The sequence below is a fragment of the Chenopodium quinoa genome, unplaced genomic scaffold (genome assembly GCF_001683475.1).
Source record: "Chenopodium quinoa cultivar QQ74 unplaced genomic scaffold, ASM168347v1, whole genome shotgun sequence".
Classification (NCBI taxonomy): Eukaryota; Viridiplantae; Streptophyta; class Magnoliopsida; order Caryophyllales; family Amaranthaceae; genus Chenopodium; species Chenopodium quinoa.
This window is the reverse complement of record NW_018744693.1, coordinates 2,685,600-2,707,750: the sequence shown is the minus strand read 5'-3', so window position 1 is coordinate 2,707,750 and position 22,151 is coordinate 2,685,600. Positions and strand designations below refer to the sequence as shown.

Here is a 22,151-nt window from a genome sequence, read left to right as displayed (position 1 = left end):
ACTATTCAATTAATGTACTAGTACTCCTCTCAAACGACCGCCGAAGACCTCGCATTGACTTAGTCACGTAAATTTTTATTTATTTTTTATTATTTTTATTTTTTGGTAGAACCATTGGTGGAGCCAATTAAGGACCTGGTAGGGCACGAAGTCTACTACAATTAAAAAATAAAAAATTAAAAAAAATAGTTAAATAAACATAAAGTGCACAAATGTTAGCAAAATTACTTGTAGCTTAATTGGGCTCAATTCCATGCAATATTTGTTTTTTTTCCCCTAGTTTGATTGTAACTTATTTAATATTTCTTTAACATATGCACCCTCGAATTTTGAGTTATAATTGATATTTTTGGATCATATAGATATATGCTATTTGATACAAATAAGTAATTCCGAACCCATAACAAGAAGCTTTTTAAAAATGGGTCATTGCTTAAAGCCTTGAATAGACCATGATAACATTTGATAGATTTTGGCCTAGAGTACTACATAAATAAAATTTGAATCTTGATATTAAGAAAATTTGCAGTACGTAGTTCAGTCTTGATTAGTTTTTTTATTGGATTATAAAATTATGAATATGGATTTTAAATAATCGTATTATTATAATCAAGCGTGTTCATGCAAGAGGCTAACTGTTACCACTGTAGAACTTTATAGGTACTATGAGTGGGGTTTCATGAATCATATTCATACGCACCTAAATCAGGATCGCATGCATAGCACACAAGAATCATATAATTATAAATTTGAAGCGTGATCTCCATGAAACTATTCAGTTGACAAATCAAGGAGAGAATAGAGCCCCACGCGTGACTCCTCTACTTAGTCCACGGGATTCGAACGAACCGTCCACCTATACTAGATTGGTCAAGTGAAGAGGAAAACCACGATCACCACCTTTAATGGACAACTGACCACCGCACGAACAACCACCATCACGAGCACACTACCGGCGCCGAGAGAGGGGTGAGAGCCATGAGAGAGAGAGTTTGATACTTAAGAGGCTTGGTTTCATGTTTTCTAATTAAGGTTTCAACTTAACAGTAAAATTGTTCTATTGAACACTACTAAAATTCGGCCAAATTGCGACCGCCTCTGACGGTCGCTGAAAATAGCAAAAACGGTCGCTAAAAATAATTGTGACCGGCAACGGTCCTAACGTGGTGGTCGTTATTCATTTGGTCACAAAATAAACATTATTACGACCGAATGACGGTCGCGGATTTTTTTTTCGACCGTTTTTCTTATTTTCAACTAACGTGTGGGAAACAGTCGCAAATATTTATAATTGCGATTGATTTTTTTGGCGGTCGCAAATCTGAAAATTAGCGATCGTCATAAGCAGACGCTAAACGTTTTGTAAAAAAAAAAACCACCCACATCCAATAATTCACAGCCAGCCTACCCAAACCACCTTTACCCACCAACACTACCCACCTTTAACAACCCTAAAACACCACCTGGAAAACACCTTCACTCCCGGTAAACCCCAATCAGCCAGCACAAAATCTACCCATAAATTAAACAAAAATAACAATTCGAATATAAAAATCAAACAAGATTAAACCCACTAAAATTAACGAAAATCAAATCCAAAAATAAAACAAAAAAAAATCAACATTAACGAACCAATAAAATAAAATAAAAAACCAAAATTAAATCAACCCAAAAACACAGACATCAAATCAAACTTAAAAAAATAGACCAAAAACAAACCACAAAAATTAACCAAAATCAACCAAAATGAATCAAAAATCAGCAAAAAACGAGACCAAAAATTAACCAAAAACAAAGAAACATATCTCAAACCCCAAATTGACTTCGAACTTCACCTCGAATTTGGTTTAATAAGGCCAAATTCGACCATGAAAAGTCTTGATCTAGATTTTTCATGGTCGAATTTGACCTCAAAAACCATGAACTAGATAACACCATCAGCTAACCACCGAACATGGAGAAATATGGATCGTTAGGGAGAAGTTCCGAACTCATAAACACTACCGACGCCACCAGAGAAGAGGAAAAAAACTTTACTCATTCCAAAATGATATTGAGATGCGAACAAATATGGAGATGCGAAAATTAGAACAAAAATAGAGAACGAATTTAGAGATGTGAAAATGGAGAACAAAAATGGAGAAGAAGAAGAAAGGAAAGAGAAAGAGATGGAGGATCATGAGAAAGGAAAAAGAAAGAGGAGGAAGAGCGGCGTGCAGCTAGTGAGTAAAGTGAGGAGAAACTTAGGGTTTTGAGAATAAGGGTCGTTTTATACTGTATTTTTTTAAAAAAAATTAAAAACCCCTTTTGCGACCGCCTTTACGACCGTCTATGACAGTCGCAAAAAAGTTATTTTAATTCAGAATTATTTTTAATAATTCAATAATCTTTGCGACCGTTTAAAAGGATAAAAACGGTCACAAATCTGCGACCGTTCAAAAACAGTCGTAATATTGCGACCACGAAAAAAACGGTCGCAAATTTCATATATTGCGACCGTTTTCTTGACGGCCGTAGTAAAATGGTCGCAATTTAATCGAATTCTAGTAGTGGAATAACCTAGGAACCTAGTCTACTTATAATCATATTACAATTAGATTAGGTTAGGAAGCCCGAAACCTCTCAAATCCCTCCATATGGCCGGCCACCTAGGGGATTAGGCCCATCATGGGCCTCATCCTCTAAGTTCGATCTAGGCCCTTTGTGTGACCTTATAGGATCCATCCAATTGGGCTTTAGGCTATTTTACTAGCCCAAAGATCGTTAATACCTTTAGCTTTAATATAACGACGACCCAAATGAATGAACTTATTAATTATCTCCATAATTTGATCCATTTATATATCTAGTAATTGCACTTGACAAAGACATAAATCCTCCAATCTCCCACTTGTCTGAGACAAGTGCAATATTCGAATTCCTTAAGTCAATATGTGTCGATTTGATAATATGATTGCATCCTATGTCGAGATCATATTAATCTATAAATCGTTTCTTGAATTATGAGTTATAATTACAAAACTAAATGATTACTGAGTAATAAAAATTTGAAGGCAACCATGTATTTTCTAAATTCTCCCTCTTCAAGCGGCCATGACACATTTCCTAAGTTAATAGGTAGATGCAATCCAATCTTGTGGCAACTAAAGCTCCCACTCAACTTTTGAAGCAACCAAGAGATACCCTTTATAATCTCCAGTTACGGGAATACGTTTGAATGTACCAAAGTTAAATCAATCGTTGAATGGAATCAATGTTCCACTCATGTCAAAGAAATCTGCTAATATATTCGGAAGTTCTATACTTGAAATTCAAAGTAGGTCAACAGTTTGATCACGCATCATTCATGCATACCTTTGTGATTGACTGAGCATCTCTATGCCCCTATAGCCCATGAAACTGCACTATCCAATCAATCTTACAATCTAGTCCATTTATTGAAATCATTTATGTTCACTATAATGATTTTGAACTAGGAAAATTAATAATTTATGAATTTAGTTCACCTATGGAATTTCATTCACCATGTCATCAACTTGATGAGCCATCAATTCATAATTATTTTGGACATTTTATTTAATTTCAAAAACCATAATTAAATAAGAGAAATAATAATTTATATTCAAACATAATTCTCCAAATTAATGTTTATGTAATATGTTTTTCTCAAAACATACACTACTTAAATTACATAACTTGTTTCAATCCAAGACCTTAGTATGACTCTCATACCTTAGTCCGTGGAAGGGGTATAATAAGTAAATAAGCGATACTTCTCACTCATAGTGAAAACTTTGCAGATCTTGACATCCCGCTGGCCAATGATCTTATAAACGAGGTGATATCTCATATCTATTTGTTTGGATTTGTGATATGATACTGGCTCCTTTGTTTTAGCAAAGGCACCCTTTTATTGTGGTTTTTGTTTATATTTTGTTACTTTTTTTTTACTAAATTCATTATTTTATTTTATGCTTGTATTGCCGGTTTTTTGTTGTTCGTTTGATTCGTTTATTTTCGTTTGATTTTTTTTTAATTTCTCCTCTATTTTCATGTTGATTTTCGTTTGAATTTGTTATATTCCGTTAATTTTCTTTTAATTTATTGTGGCTTGTTTGTTCGAATTGGTACTTTTTGATATTTTCTGGTTTTTTTCGATTTCTTTGCCGGTTTTTTTTTATTATGTTATGTATATTTGTCTTTCTTGTTTGATGTTTTGTTATTTTCATGTATTTTTAATTTAAATTTTCAGTTATCTTTGCTTATTATATGTTGGGTTTATTTTGTTTCAGTTTTATTTGTTGGAGTTAAGTGTATATATGTTTAGATCAAATCTCAGTGGTTATTGGTGGTGGGAAGCTAAGGGAGAGTTGTTGGTGGTTGTCAATGGTGGGAACGGGGAGTTAATGGTGGTGCAAGGAGGCCTGGGTAAGGGGGGCAGGGAAAGTGCATTTATTATTATTATTTTTTTGCGACGGCTATTTGCGATCGATTGTCTAGTCGTCGGTACAACCATCTTTTACGACAGTTTTTCTGTCGTAACTTACAACGGTTTTAAATCGTCATAAAATAATTACATCGACAAAAGTAAAAGTTGTTGTTGTTATTAGTAGAACCGTCATAATAATTCTTTACGACAGTCAAACTGTTGCAAAAATTAAATTTTGCGACTATTCTGATTGCGACAAACGGTTTACGACGGTTGACCGTCACAGCTATTATTTGAAACAATTTTTGCTATTTTTTGCGACAAATTTTAGCTGTCGCAAAATAGCTTATTTCTTATATTGGTTTTATTTATTTTTTTATAAAATAAAATAAAAAATTCCATCGAAAATTCAATAAAATCCGTCGGAAATTTTCGAATGATATTAATTCGTCGTAAATTGGAATAATTCGGAGGAAATTTCCTACAGATTAAATCCATCGAAAATTAAGTACTCCCTCTGTTTTTTAAATACTTGCTCCACTTTCCTTTTTCGGCAGCTTTTAAATACTTACTCCATTTCTTTATTTAAAAGCTTTTACGACGAATTAATATCAAAATACAAAGGGCCCAAATTTTTTACAAACAAAAATCAAAATATCCATTTAAATTCTAGTATTAAGATTGGTTAAATTATTGTAGATGGTGTAACAAATTAAAGCATGTCATAATTTATAAGTCATTGGTTCAAAGCCTATTAAGACCCTTATGCACAATTTTATGAGACTAGGCGTAACACTAATGAATTGCTACCTCTTTTTCCAACTTTTTTTTTCGTGTTTTCAACTCGCATGTAGTATTGTCTATGGTATTATATATCTACCCTTTTGTAGTCTTACAAGTAGAGATGGATAGTATTACAAAAACGACATTGCTTGCTTTTCTGATAAACAATATGAACAATTCATATTATTTTAATGATAAACAATATGAGCGATCTATTTTTTCACACTTTAAATTGGACACAATTAATATTCTATTTTTTACTATGCAAATATAATTTTTTAAAATTAGTACAACATAAAATAAATATTTTTCGAAATTCTATAAAATAAGAATAAATATTACATAAATAAAAACTAAAAATTTGATAAATTAAAAAAATGTTGATAATAATATTTTATAGCAAAATTAAAGTAATATAATTAATTACTTGAAAAAAATATGTTAATTATGAACTATATAATCATTAAAATATTATGATAGTTATATTTCAAACAAACAAATTTTCACAAATATTAAGGATAATTATAAGAACAAAAGAATGTAGCAAAAACATCACAATCTACCTGTACTCTAGCTTCTACACTTCTGAAAAAAACATAATTATAATCGCTGCAACTCTTAAACAAAAAAAAGTAAAAAAAAAAAAAAAAAAAAATTAATTAATTAATCGCAAATGCCACTATGTTTAGTGTAGTTGAAGTTGTCCCTAAACCATTCTTCCCTCCATCCATCAACCACCTTAGCAATAAACTCTTCAGCTCTCCTCTCTAAGTCAAAATCATCGTACTCTTACTTTTCATCTTCATCTTCATCCGATCCTGTCTCACCATTGTCGTCCTCCTCATCGTCACCGGAACTATAAGAACCATGACCATGATCACACGATCCGATATTAATAATGAAGTGTTCAAACTCAATTTCACACTCATCATCAGTACCAACACCCTTAACATTCTCGGAAACCGACTCACCGTGGTTGTCGTCGGAGCTAAATTTCTTGAGTAGAAGAATAGTAACAAGAATAAAGTTGAATAGGAAGTGAATGTAGAAACGATTAGTAGAAAAGAGAACAATTTGACGTATGATTGGAGAAAAAAGGCCGCCAACAATGAAGAGAGTGGTGGCTAAGAGAAGAGAGAAATTTGCGGGGATTGATATTGCAACACTATTATAATAAGCATGTTTTTTTTTTTTTTTTTTTTTTCCGAATGATTTACCAATCTGATTTTTGAAGGTATTTATAGCACATATAAAGAAAAAATTGTCGAAGAAGCTATTTGGAAGAAGCTTCAACAATGTTATACGAGTAATATTTTATTAAGAATAATGGTCAATGCATGGTTCGTCCAGTCGGATGCACGATCCACATGGTGCATCTCTTCCAAAAAAAAAAAGCGGAAAGAACATTGCATAGAAATATAAAGAACATTTAGTTTAAGTGAAAAGAACATATTATAGAATTGTAAAGAACATTGTATAGAAATGTAAAGAATATTTCGTTAAAGTGCAAAGAACATGTTATAAAATTGTAAAGAACATAACGTGCAGTTAAATAATGTTCTTTTTCTTCATGTTCTTTGATTGTCAGAATAATGTACTTTTATTTGTGGCATATGTTAATTGTTATTTTGAAACGTTCTTTGAATTTTGTCTTTAAATTATGGTGGTTGAATAAAAATAATGTTCTTTACATTATATTATCATTAAAGGTGATAAAAAATACGGGTCGGGCTGGGCTATAACATAATATCTTGTGTCCAAAAAACCCGGAAAATGTAATGGGCTTTTCGGCTTTTTTTCGGGACGAGTTTAGATTGTTTTTTAAACTAAAAATGCATTTTTAGGCTTGTCTAAACCCGCCCTATTTTTGGATTGGATCGGGTCGGGTCGGGTCGGGTCTGGTTAGGCCGAAGTTGTTCTCCTCTAATTATCATGTTTTTAATTAATATTACGGATGTTCTTTAGATATATATAAAGAACGTGAAGTTGGATGTTTTTTTTTACAAAATAGGTATATGTTCTTTATAAAACAACTATATGTTCATTACAATACAGCTCTAATTTGGATTTTTGACTTTTTTTCGGGCCGAGTTTGGATTTTTTTTTTAACTTAAAATGCATTTTTAGGCTTGTCTAAACCCACCCTATTTTTGGGCTGGATCGGGCTGGGCCGGGTCGGGTTGGGCCGAAGTTGATCACCTCTAATTATCATGATTTTAATTAATATTACGGATATTCTTTAGATATATATAAAGAGCATGAAGTTGGATGTTTTTTTTTTACAAAATAGGTATATGTTCTTTATAAAACAACTATATGTTCTTTACAATACAGCTATATGTGAAGTTCTTTATGAAAAAGATATATTTTCTTTACAAAACAAATGTATGTTTTTTACTGAACAACGGAATGTTCATTCTGCGTTTTTAAAGAGAAAACGGATGCACGGAGCATCGTGCATCCATAGAAAAAATTTCAATAATGATGAGGTAGAACCGCGAGATTACCGTGGATATTTCGAGCTGGGTTGGGAGTTGTACGTGCAACTATAAAAGCATTATAATATTTGGTCAATTGTGATGCAATAATGATAAGTCCGGCTCTAGCTCCGTTTAAATCGGGTTTAGCACAAATTCGATTGGAATAGGTTTGTATTTGGATGAAATTTAAATTGGATTCGCTGATAAATTAACCAATCTTTGAATAATTTTTACTATAGATTAAACTAGTTTAGTTCCCTTGTAATGGACGGTTTTAAACAAACATGTTGTAAGATTTGTTTATAATACAGAGAAAGAAAGTTTACTACTTTGTTAAAAAAAAAAAATTATGCATGTTAAGTAATTTCTATAATTATAACATATTATTTTAAAATTTTACAAAAAAAAAATGAATACTTTGAACATTGAAATAATAACATATTAATAGAAAAAATAAAAATAAAAAAAATAAAAGGAGTAGGTAAGGACAAAGAATAAAGCATATAAAAGGTTTATTAACTAAACAACAAAAAAAGGTAGAAGTAAGAAAATAAAAAAAAAATAAAAAAAAAAACCTAATGACATCATCATAGCAAATTGGCGGGTGAAAAAATGTATGTCAGAACGACATCTGTAAAATTTGGAGAAAGCATAATATCAGCAACGTTTTGTTTTAGTATTAGTTTATAGAATTAAACTTAGGCCAAACTTTCGGACTGAACTTAAAATCTTACTTAAAACAACATTCACAACATACATACAAGTAAAAAGTATATAGGAAAAATTAGAAATAATAATCTCAACTTTCATCAATTTTGGTAAATAATCCCAACTTTAAATTATACAAAAATAATCCGAACTTCAGGGGGTCTTCTTTTTCTTCAATCCCTAATCGGTCAACAAAAGTCAATAACCTATTATTCAGGTCACTTGACACGTGTCAAATTCTGATTAGTCCAAAAAATTAAAAAAAATTATAAAAAAACCAAAATTTGAAAAAAAAAACACCCAGCCCTGCCTCATCGGACCTCACGCAACCACCACCCTGGTCGTCGCCAGCCCATCCACCACCCTCATCAGACCCCATGCAACCACCACCCTAGTCGCCGCTCCAACCGCTACCATCTAAACCACCATCCCCCTCCCTGAAACCCCCACGCAACAACCAACCAATAAAACCCCTCCCAATTCCACCCCAAACATCACCGCCCTACGTTGCTTTTTTCCCTTCCCCCTACGCCGCTAATACCCCGTCCCCTATGCGCCGCTAATTCCCATCCCTCTGTGCCGCTTATTCCTCTCCCTACACGCTGCTAATTCACGAATTGAGGGAAAACGGGTAGGGTTGCGAAAATGAGTGGGGCTAAGGTTAGAGGTTTCGGGATGAGGGATGTCAGATAGGGGGTGGAGATGGTGTTTTCCGGGGTGGGGGAGGATCGGGGTCAGGTTTCGCGGTTTGAACGTAGGGTTTCCGGTGAAAGAAGGAGAGGGCAGTAGGCGGGGTTGGGGGCTCCTCCGGTGAGCTGGGGTGGAGGTTAGGTGATTGCTGGTGTTTGTTTTTTTTTAAATACTTTTGGTTTTTTTTATATTTTTAACCAATTAATCTGTGACACGTGTCATTTAAATCCAAAAAAAAATTAATCCATTCAATCGGTAACCGGTATTTGGGATTGAAGAAAAAGAAGACCCCCTAAACTTTGGATTATTCCATTATAATCTAAAGTTGGGATTATTCTACCAAAATTGATGAAAGTTGGGATTATTATTTCTAATTTTTTCTATATAGTTTTTTTTTATTTATTATTAAAAATATACACTTTCTTTTTTTATAATATAAAAAACTCTTATTAAATGTCAAATTTATTCATGGTAGTAATTTTGTTTGTAAATTCAACATTAAAAAAATATATTATCGAGTTGCTCACACGAGCTTATCGAGTCAAGTTAGAGCTTGCTCAACTCGTGGTCATTACATCTAGAGTTAAGTCGAGCCAAGTTTTGACCGAGCTTTGATCGAGGTGCTCACGAGCTTCTCAACTCGATCGATTATAACCCCTACTCACACTATAATCCCTGAATTCTCATTCCCACATGTCAATCCTCCGATAGAGATCATAATCTCCACTCATACTAGTCTCGTATATTCCCATTACCACACCAAATTCCCCTTACAATTGAAAGTCTCGTTATAATAATCATAATTTACCTCTACTCAAGCTTCTACATTTCGAAATCAAACATAAACACAATCGCTCTGAATTTAAATTTTACCAAAAAAAAAAAAAGGGAAATGTATTATACTAGGTGTACTTGATCAAGTTGTTGTACATTTACCAATCTTCCTCTCTATTCATAAATATCTCGGCAATAAAATCTTGAGCTCTCCTCTCAAAATCAAACTCAAATTCATCCACCATATCCTCCTTTCGTCGTAGTTCACCACGGCTCCCATTATCACCTTCGCCATTGCAGTCGAAACCGTGATCGTTCTTGATAGAGTATAAAACATAAATCTGGGCCTCAACCGTCAGCTTAAAGTTTTATTTGAGTTGGTTCTTTAACATGGTATCGGAGCCAGCGTGACATAAAGGTCACAGGTTCGAATCTCATCCACCCCCCACTTTCAAGTGGAATATTAAGCTGACGGTTGAGGCCTAGGAATATGTTTTATACTCTATCACTTGAGATGGTCCTCTAACATGGTATCAGAGCCAGCGCAACACAAAGGTCACGGGTTCGAATCTCATCCTCCCCTCCTTCAAAGTGGAATTAATTCGCACCAGGTATAGGTGGGCTTGTGTTGCATCCACATTTCAAGCCCAAAGGGCCTTTCATGTGAGGGGGAGTGATAGAGTATAAAACATATTCCTGGGCCTCAACCGTCAGCTTAAGCTTTTGGTTGAGTTGGTCCTCTAACAGTTCTCATCATCATCATCAGATCTTACGTTTACAATTATGTCTTCATAATCATCAACGCTAAGACGACGAGAATTATTGTTGGAGTGGGCGTAGCCAGTGTGGCATTTCTTGAGTAAAATCAAAGCAACAAGAACGAAGTTGAATGGCAAGTAGAGTTGTCAAAAACCGACCCGAACTGGTGAATCCGAACCGTTTCGAAAAGGAACCGAACCGATAAGAACCTGTTATTTTAAAATCGTAAACCGACCCGTCTCGATTTTTCAAAACTTGAAACTGAACCGATCCGAATGTTTGACAACCGATAATGAACCGTACCTGTTATCAAGCCGAACTGATACAACCCGAAACCGAGAACAACCCGAACCGAGTACTTCGGAACCCGGTAGCAACCCGACCCATTGTAAACTGAAACCGTTTAAATCCGACAAAAACCCGATAAACCCAAATCGCTTACAACCTGTAACTAGTTAGGACCGAACCATTTATAACCCGTACTAAATTATGACTGAACAGTTTACAACCCGTAACCGGTTATAACCAAACCGTTTATAACTCGTAAGTCCGTAACCAGTTATGACCGTAGAGGTTTTTTTTTTTTTGTATATTTTATCGATAGTGAAATAAAAGGGTTTAAGTTGAAATACAAAGTATTTATATTGAATAGGTTTGGAATTTTGATGTCAATGAAACTCTTATGATAAAATATTATCGTCCTTTTACGAGTAATGGCTTGTGGAACACTAAATTGTATTAAAAAAATCTGAATCAAAAGGTAAATCTAGATTTGTTAATATCATTTGATCTTGAAAATCATTATACAAAAAAGGGGACATAAAGCTAAACAACTAATTAATCCTCCATATAATGTACTGGAATAACTAATTAAAGAATGTAGAGGGTATATTAGAAGATATACGTTAACGAAACCCGTTTAAAACTGGCAAAATAAGTTGTCAAACCGACTGAATTCAACTCGAAACGATTATGACCTGATTCGATTACAACCGGGCCCGATTAGGACCCGATATGTTTTGACCCAAAACCCGATTTAAACCGATAAACCCCATTTTTAAACCGACCTAATTTAACCTGAACCGATTATGACCCGGGCCAATTATAACCCGACCCGATTAGAATTCGACCCGAAAAGAAATTAGAAAAGAAACTGTGATAAAAATAAATCCAATCGATACGACCCGAAATTATTTAAAACCGAACCGTTGTAAATCGAAAACCGATAAACCGAACCGAAAAACCCAATTGACACCCCTAATGGCAAGTAAATATAGATGATATTATCTGAAAGGAGTTGATGGAGAACGATTTCTCGTATGAAGGGGGACAAGAAAGCTGATGTAAGGAAGAAAATAGAAGTTAAGAAGAGGTGGAAATTTGAGGGGGATACTTTTACAATGATTTTCATATGTTTTCTAAATTGATTATCATTATCATTATCATTCTGAATTGATTATTATTCTATTCCGATTTTCGTGGGTATTTATAGCAAATCTCGAGTAAGCGCGTTTTTATTTGGATTGGGCGTTGAAAGCAACCTTTTTTTTTTTTTTTTTTGGCATAAACCTTTGCCTACATCCACCATCAAATTATGTCGTTTTTGTTACTCCATATTTTATCAAATTTTTTACTCAAATTGCCTAAAATATTCGGAACTGCAAGACTACCGTAATATTCGGAAGTTTAGTTGTATGTACATACAAGCAATAGATGAAGCTCGTGCGATATATGGTTTGTTTGAATTTTTTAAAATAATATTTTTACATATATATTTATGTGCTAAAAATTGTTAAATATTTAGATAAAATTCCTGATATTAAAAGATAATATTTTATATTTAATTAATTTAAACTGTATAATCTCATTCGCTAATTTTGCTTACGTGTCAGTTAAATTATTTAATTCTAAAAGAAATTAATAGTCTCGTATTTAATTGGCTACCACTAAAATTTATTATCCTACGTGGTGCGCTGAAAAAATTAAATTCTACGTGGCTCTCTAAAAACTCGTGAAAAAACTCTCCTTTATATATATGTATATTAGATCATTATAAGCAACAAGTATGATTCCACATCGCCAACGTGGATGGTAAATGGACACGTGGATGCAACATGGATAATATATGGACATGTAGATGCAACGTGGACAGCAAAATATCAAGCCTGTGAGGTTTTAAGGCAATTTAGCTAGTGAATTGCTAAACATCGCCGTCTAAAATGGTCACCACCATCATCATTTTGTGTAAATGGACAATCATACCCTTACTACTACACCATCCCTTATCCTCCCCGGCAACCCACCATCCATTCCTATCAGCGACGACCACCACCCTGACTGGCATCCCACCACACCACCCTCTATAACGACCCACGACATCCCCGACGACTCACCACTTCCCCTCACCAGCGGGAAGGTGGGAATTTTTTTAATTCCTATAAACGCGGTAAACGGAGCCCAAAATCAGTTAATGTGCGCGATAACCGGAGCCAAAAAACTTAATATTGTAAGATATTTAATGTTCTACGACCATTTAATATTCATATCTAATACTAAGCAATAACCACTTATTTATTTATCTTTTTCACTTAAATTCCTTCATTTTCTCTCCCATAATTAATATCAGTCGTTTTTTTTTTCCTATCATCGATTTTCCATGATTTAATAATTTCAGATACAAGTTTAGCGGTTACCCTATGAGGATTGAGGCTTTATTGGTTTGGTAAAAACCTTTTCGAAAAGCTTTTAGCTCATTGAACCTATTAGAGGTTTTACCTTTATAAAAAAATTTAAATTTTTTTTTTTTCGAAAGCAAAAAAAAAAATAATAATAGTTAATTTTAGTGTTTGGTAAAACAAAAAAAAAAAAAAAAAAAAAAACTTATTAAAAGTGCTTTTTAGACTAAAAAGCTTCTTTTATATGTAAATGCTTAAAATATGAGCTTTTTTAAATTAACTTTTTGAACATTTATTTATTTTTTTAATTGTTTTATACTATATACTAAACAATTAAACCAATTGGTTGTTGGTGTAGTGGTGATTGGGACTACACTTGGTAGGCAGGACCCGTGTTCGATCCCCCGCAACAACAATTGGGAGGGGACTGGAACCTAACCACCCAAAACTGATCCCCGAATCCGGATTAGCCCAAAGGGTGAACCGGATGGAACACCAAAAAAATATACTAAACAATTAATAATTAACAGTTATTTACCCAAACACCTATACACAACCAGCTAATCAAACCATCTTATATACTCCCTCCGTTTTTAAATACTTGCTCCACTTTCCTTTTTCGGCCGTTTTTAAATACTTGCTCCATTTCCTTATTTGGAAAACTTTTACAATATTTAATTCATTTATCTCACTAGTGGACCTAACATGAATAATATTTTGTTAATTTCATATTCTTTCTCCTCCAATTCTCTCCACTACTTTTGCTTTTTACAATTTTATATTCTTCCACCTAACTCACTACCTCCATATTTTATTACTTTCTCCAATTTCTCCTAAAACTCCTTGCATGGAGAATTGGAGCAAGTATTTAAAAACGGAGGGAGTAATTAGCTATATCAATTAGATACCATCTAATTATTAAACAGGACCTTAGTATTTTAATTTAAGACCATTTATACTTATTTGAATTGAAAACAATAGGTTTGAATTTAATTGATTGAAATTTGGATTTCATCTAAGCTATGAGGATTTAATATTTGATGAAATATTTCTTCTACGATACTGCTATATATTAGAATGGAATTGGATAGGTTTAAATTTGATTGAAATTTGGACGGGACTAATTATAAATGGATTCGAATGATTAAGACAATCAGCCAGTAATACTCAGTATGTAGTTAATACTTCTCCCATTTTTAGATACTTGCTTTACTTTTCTTTTTCGCCTTTTTCGGCCGTTTTTAAATACTTGCTTCATTTTTTTATTTGAAAATCTTTTATAATATTTAATTCATTTCTCTTAAGCCGTAGACACAATATAAATCATACTTCCTCCGGTCCAATTTACTCGCAGCAAAGGGGTATTATTTGTGAGACATAAAATATTCCTTTGTTGCGAGTAAATTGGACCGGAGGTAGTATTTTATTAATTTTATATTCTCTCTTCTCCTATTCTCTCAACTATTTGTGTTTTACAATTTTTTTTATCCTTTCACCTACCCCACTGCCTCCATATTTTATTTCCTTTTTCAGTTTCTCAGAGCAAGTATGTAAAAACAGAAAGACAGTGGCGTTAGAGCATTGCCACTAATGGGCATTTTTTTGGTTGCCCAATCTCTCTCTAACCACTTTCTCACTCCTCCTCCCCATGGGCATTTTCTTGGTCATTTTTTTTCTACACCAATGGTCAAAAATTATAATCCCCACCATTCTCTCTCCTATTTTTAACCCTATACCCCACCAATACTTATCTCTCCTACACATCATTAAATTTGTAATTTAGTATTTCTTAATTTTATTGTTAACAAAATTTTGTATTGATTAAATTATTTATGAGTACAATATTAATTATTTTTATTATTAATTTATGCGAAATTTATTTTTTAATAAAATAATAATATTTATTCTTAACTAAATTTTTTTATTGATTAAATTATTTATGAGTACAATATTAATTATTTTTATAATTATTTATGCGAAATTTCATTTTTCATTAGTACAACATTAACGATTACAACATTGGAACATAATGATCGTACACCTATCATACAAACCAAATAAATTAACGATTACAAAACTATTTATTCATTTGTACGACCGTATTTTTGCCAAATATGCTCAACTAAATCATCTTTCAAAGAAAAATGGGTTTGGCTATCACGCAGGGTAATTCTTCTTTGAATATACGCGTCAAAATCAACGTTTGGTGGTCGGCCAACGTCAAATTCGAAAGGCTCGTTGTTATTCATTGTGTCACTTGTATTCGGTCCAGACCTTGCTCTATGAAGATGAGGGCGATCTTCTTCATAATACCTTCTCAAAACTTCGGCACGAGTGTAATTGTGTCGTTCATCCTCGACAATCATGTTGTGCATAATGATACAATCTTTCATTATGTCGCTCAAAATGTCTTCGTCGAAAGCAAGTGAGGGTTGTCGTAATATGGAAAACCTAGCCTGTAGAACTCCAAACGCACGTTCAACGTCTTTCCGAGCTGCAGCTTGTTTATCTGCAAATAACTTGTCCTTCTAGAGTTGAGGATATGTGATACCTTGGATAAATGTTGCCCAGTTCGGATATATACCATCTATTAAGTAGTATCCCATGTTGTACTCATGGTCGTTTACCATAAAACTAATTGGTGGTGCCCGATCTTTCAAAACATCGTCAAACACCGGAGAGCAGTATAGGACGTTAAGATCATTACAAGAGCCGGGTATTCCAAAAAATGCATGCCAAATCCATAAATCTTGATCCGCAACAGCTTCCAGGATAAGGGTTGCGTTCTTGCTACGACCTGCGTATTGTGCTTTCCAAGCCATAGGACAGTTCTTCCACTCCCAGTGTATGCAGTTGATGCTACCGATCATGCCCGGGAATCCACGCATTTCATTTTGGTGAAGGATTCTCCTTAAATCTTCATTTGTTGGACTTCTTAAGTACTCGGCCTCAAAATGCTTGATCACCCCTTGAGTAAAATGTTGCATTGATTTTCTAGATGTTGTTTGACCTATGCGTATGTATTCATCTACGACATCCGGAGCAACACCGTACGCTAACATTCTTATTGCAGCGGTGCATTTCTGCAGAGGTGATAAGACAAGCCTACCAGCTGCATTCCTACGCTGCTGGAAGAATGGATCGCCCTCAACCACTTTATTCATAATCCGACAGAATAAAGGTTTGTGCATTCGAAATCGACGACAGAACTGATTTTCGGAATACACAGAATTTATTGCGAAGTAATCATTGTACAATTGCAAATGCCCTTTCTCCCTTTCACTATCTCCCCTACGCTGCGGGACAGTTTCATCTTCATTTACAATTTCGATCTCGGATGGAGGTGGTTGAGGAAGCATTATGTTAGGTAAGTGATTTGTGACAAATTCGTCAACTAGATTATCAAATTCCGCATATTGATCTGAATCGGAAGAATTTGAGCTTGAGGTTGAGCTTATGGAAAACATTTTCTGTGTTTGGTTTTTGAATGTTTTGGTGTTGTGGATCAATTTATGGATTTCACACCTTTAAATAGGAAAGCTTTTCAGTGCATGTCCTTAAGCTGAGTGTGAAAAGACTACTCAATGTATAGTAAAAACAAAATACATGACTACTCAATTCTTAATAATCAATACTTGTATGAAATGACTACTCAATGCTTGTATAAAACAAAAACTACAATTGGACTTGACTACTTTTTGGGATTTGACAGTTCAATGGTCGATAAAACCAACCACTTGACTCATAATTGTATAAGACAAATCTACACACACTAGCTAGTACTTGACTCATAATTGAACAAAATATATGAAAATGTAATATAAATTGATTAATTTTTGGATAAAATTAATAATAAAAATTAATTCATTGCAACATAATAAACAAAATACCTTTTATTTCATTGCAACATAACTTGAAATCATAATGCATAATAAACTACTCTACTTTCCACCATACACTTCTTGAATTAGTTCCTCCTTCCACGCTTCTTCAGCTGGTGTAAGTGGCGTCGTTTTTGACATAATGGCTTGCAACACATCAAATTTCATCTTCTTCTCTTGTAATTCGACTTGTTTGTTTTTCCTCTTTTCCTTTTCCCTTTCAAGGTCCAACCTTTGTTGCCGTAAATTTGCCTCAAAGCTTCTAATTTCAGTACAAGCCTGTATCTGTTCACCAATACTTAAAATTGCACTATCATGAGCAATAGCTTTTCCCTTACGCTTAGCCTTTGCTTTTTTTACCCCGTCGGGTCTGGGTATACCTCCTGATGAAAACCCACCAACGGGAACATCTCCTTCAGCTTCACTGTCAGTTCTCGATCTCTTTCCACTTCCACTGCTATCCTCGGTGTCCCCTTCCGAACGCACTTGAGAATCCTGTCGTTCCTTTAGTGACAATGCCCATCTAATCTTCGGCCTCCACTTTGGGTCATTCTTTATCATTTCCCAAGCGTGGGGAAAAACAAAATTGTGTGGTGGTTTGGATGATATATGGAACAACTTCAAGGCCTTTTGAATTCGATCAACTTCGTTGAATCCGCTTCCAATTAACGGACCCGCTTCATCGTAACAAATTGTCCATAACAGTACATCTGTCGCCATCCTTCTCCAACGGTTCTCCAAACTCTTCGCATTTCTGGGTGGAAGTATTTCTGGCTGCCTAGCTTGAACCATGTCGTACGCCACACATATTTGTCGCCAAAGTTCAGCTGCTTTCATGCTCGTACCCACTATCGCATTTTCACTGTATTTTAAATATAGCCCAATAAGAGCTTCATCTTCTGCGACTGACCAAATACGACTAGCTTTAGCGACTCGTTGGTTAAACCCACCGGCATTCTTTGAGTCGACGGAGGGTATTGAGGTATCTTAGGCACATTTTCTTCTTGGCTATCATCGTACTGAGAGTTACTTCCTTGGTAGACAGGAGGTGATTGCTCGTAATCAGTGTTTTCAGTTGGAATTTGTGGAGGTATTTGTTGTTGTGGAGGTATTTGTTGTTTTGGAGGATTTTGCAGAGAGGTGTTGCTCATTCTTTGTAGGAAAAGTTGAAATTGAGGTTGATTCATGAAATTCTCATCTAAATCATTACAATTTTGAGAAAGTAGTGAGTAAAAGGGGTTATTGGGATCCATATCTATTTTTTTTTATTAATTTCAAAAACTAACACAATAATAACAATAATAATAATAATAATAATAACACAAATAAAAATAATAATAATATTAATAACAAAAATAATAATATTAATAATATTAATAACAATACTACTAAAATAATAACAATAATAATTATACTTCCAATAATAATAATAATAATAATAATAATAATATTTATTTTAATAATAATTATTATAATAATAATAATATTAATAATAATATTAATAATATTAATAATAATAATATTAAAAGGATGACTAATTATGAGGGAGAAATTGAGAGAAAATGTAAATACAACAAATTTATGTGAATTTTGGAAATATGAAAATATAGGCAAAATGGGTCTCTATTTGTAGGGAATTTTTTTTCTAGCCGTTGGTAATTTTTTTTTTTTTTTAATTTTAAAAGCACAAAATAACGGTTACAAAAATATAACCGTTGCAATAATCAGGAATTTCCTGATTGGTCCAAGCTCCCTGACAGGACACGTGTCAGCGCCTGATTGGGCGTGCTGACGCGCCTGTCAGGGGTGCATTTAGTATTTTTTTTTTTGCTTTTCCTTTCCTCAAAACGCTGCGTTTTGAGTTGAAGCGCAGCACACGCTTCCTCAAAACGCTGCGTTTTGAGGCGTGGTGAGCAAAAAAAACGCTATTGCCAGCGTCGCACATGGGGCCCACTCATTCTTGGTCTGATTTTAATTTTGCCCAAACTTTGATCAAAAAATATTTTGCCCATGGGCATTTTTTATTTAGCCCATTGATGGAGACTTTTATTTTTGGATTAAAACCCAAAAACTCCCCATGGGAATTTTTCTCCCCATTAGTGAGAGTGCTCGGAGGGAGAGGGGTACAAGGGGGGACAACTGTCCCTCCCTTTACGAAAAAAAAAATTTCAGATTTTTATTATTTAAAAAAAAATTAAAGCAAACTTGCAAAACACGGCTGACAATTTGACAAAGGTTTGTAAAAGTTGTAAGACTTGTAACTGACCCACAAACAAAAAAAAGCAAAAGTTGAAGTAAAGTCACATCATATATAAAACAAAAAATATAAAGAATAAAAAATACTAACATGAAAAGTTAAAAAAGTAACAATTCTTTTACAATTCCACTGACCACGCTCCACGAGTCCACGGGATTGCGACTTTACGAGTTATAACTGACGAGTGACGACTGAGTGACTGATGATCTGATCGACGCCAGCGAAGCCTGAGGACTGACGCCGACCGCTAACACCCCATCAGCAGCCCACCATCAATCAATTTTTCTTTGATTTTCCCCCAAATTCATAGTAAGTAAATTTTAATTATAAATTAACCCTCTAAACCCTAAATCTTATTATTTTTTAATTATTTAACTGCCAATTTTTTAAAAGTGCTAATTGTTTAAATCCTAATTTTCTAATGGTTAAATTGTTGAATTCCAATGTTTAATTAGGGTTGTCGAATTGTTTACTTTTTAACTTGTTATTTGTGTTAAATTGTTTTGTTATTTTGATTATATGATATGAATATACGATGATAATTGAATTATTATTGGTTCATTGTTTGCATTCTTATTGATTAAATTAGGACATGTCAAAACAACCCAATCTTCGACAATTCATTTTTAAAAGAATGAAACCTCGAGGAAATGAACCCACTTCTTTTACCTCCCCCGAAACTCAAGAAAATGTTGTAGAAAATGGTGGTGGTACAAGTACTAGTAATGTACCACTAGAGGAGGAAGAATTGACATATGATGTTGAACTATTTCCTCATGATCCGGGAAAAAGAATGAATATAATGGATTATCCCCCAAATCAAAGAAATGCGGTAAGGAGAGCTTATATTCTAAAAAAAAAACCTTGTCAACCAAAAAATCATAACTTCCCTCAAAGACAAGTAGGAGGTTTGCGTCGTTTTAGTGTGAATAGGTTCAACAAATGGGATTGGCTTGAGTATAGCATTGAAAAAGATGCCGCATTTTGTTTTGTATGTTATTTGTTCAAAGGTGAAGTTGAAAATAATATGGGGGATGATGCATTTGTTGATGGAGGGTTTAGAAAATGGAATAAACCGGAACGATTTGAAAAGCATGTTGGTGGAATTAAGAGTGCTCATGACCTTGCTTATGAGAAATATGTGAATTTAAAAGATGGGAAAAATAAATCAATTGTGAATATGTTTGAAAAGGCAAGTGAGGTGATTAAAAATGAATATTATATTCGTTTGAATGCATCTTTAACTTGTTTAAGGTTTCTTTTGGCAAGGTTTGACATTTCGTGGCCATGATGAAAGTGATGAGTCTCATAATAGGGGTAATTTCATTGAGCTATTGAAATGGTTAGGAGAAAAGGTTAAGGAAGTAGGTGATCATGGAAAATATGCACAATGATGAGAGATTTCAAAATATGCGTGATCTTAACTCTCTTTCCATGATGCTTGCTAATACCAAGAAGGATAAGACATATCCTCTTGTATATTTGCTTATCAAGTTGATGTTGATTCTCCCCATTGCTACGGCAAGTGTTGAAAGAGTATTCTTCGCAATGACATATGTCAAAAGTAAGTTGCGAAATAGCATGGGTGACCAATGTATGAATGATTGTTTGGTCACTTTTATTGAGAAGCAAGTGTTTTTACAACTTCCTGATGAAAAAATCATTGATCGTTTTCAAAATATGAAGACTCGAAGGATGCAATTATAGTTTAATAATAAACTTTATGTACTTTTTTCATCTTTTTTTTTTTTGAATTGTAGGACTAATTATAAATTGTCGATTTTTTATTTGTAAAATTTTAACTATAAACCTATCGTTGTGTTTTTTTTTATATATATATTTTTTTGTCAAATGATGCGACGTTTAGTTGTCGTCCCCCGGCTATATATTCCTGACTCCGCCACTGCGGAAAGTGTACCTTTTGTAATCACGGAGTATGTAGGAATGTAGAGTAGAATTTTTAAAGTGCAGGTTTAAGTTGGGCTTTGATTTTTATCCACAAAAAAAAGTTAGGCTTCTAATAAATGAAATGTCGTTTATAGCCCAATTTAAGTCCAAAAAAAATAAAAAAATAATAAAAAAAAATTCTACTGAAAATTCCTTGTTCAAATCTTTCAAACGACTTCGGTTGTATTGTGATAAAATTCCTTGTCAATAGCCTTACAATTCACAAGACAATTGGTTTAAAAATTCATTTATTTTATTTATTAAATGTAGAAAACAATGTAGAAAACATGCCTTCTAAGGTGTTGACCCTTATGAGGTTTTGATGATGATGTTAAGAATTGAGCAAACTTCCTTTTAATAAGGATTTTCTAGTGTTGTGATGTTGGCAGGTTCAGTAAGCATAGAGGGCTGAAGTAGGAACTGGGACAAAGGAACTTTAGAAGATCCATGAGGACAAGTAAAAGACAGAAGAAGAGTTCTAGCAATGGAACTTCCCGAAGTTTCTCAACAGGAACTTCAAAACAGGTTGTAACAACCTGGTTCCGGTGTAATGCTGGGGCAAGCCTCAATAACCAAGGATCAATGCAAAGATCAAGATATCAACTGAAGAAGATGGACTTCATAACTTATAGTTGTGTAAAAGATAAGTTTGTTTTCGTAGGATGATGTAAATATATAAATGATAGATATGCATGGAACTTATTAGAAATCAGATAAAGTTTGACAAACTAATTAATTCGTAAAAGATAACTTTAGTTTTATGAAAAA

General features: G+C 33.7%; 2 protein-coding genes across 2 annotated transcripts; both read right to left on the bottom strand.

Annotated features, from left to right (window-relative positions):
* Positions 1-15,379: 15,379 nt before the first annotated feature.
* LOC110702313 lies at positions 15,380-16,765 on the bottom strand. Its single transcript, XM_021880016.1, has 2 exons — positions 15,850-16,765; positions 15,380-15,807 (listed from the first exon to the last, which is right to left on the bottom strand). Exons 1-2 carry the CDS (start codon positions 16,763-16,765, stop codon positions 15,380-15,382), a joined length of 1,344 nt encoding a protein of 447 aa, XP_021735708.1.
* Positions 16,766-17,239: 474 nt separating this feature from the next.
* Positions 17,240-18,016, bottom strand: LOC110702312 (glutathione S-transferase T3-like). Its single transcript, XM_021880015.1, has one exon. It carries the CDS (start codon positions 18,014-18,016, stop codon positions 17,240-17,242), a length of 777 nt encoding a protein of 258 aa, XP_021735707.1.
* Positions 18,017-22,151: the final 4,135 nt, after the last annotated feature.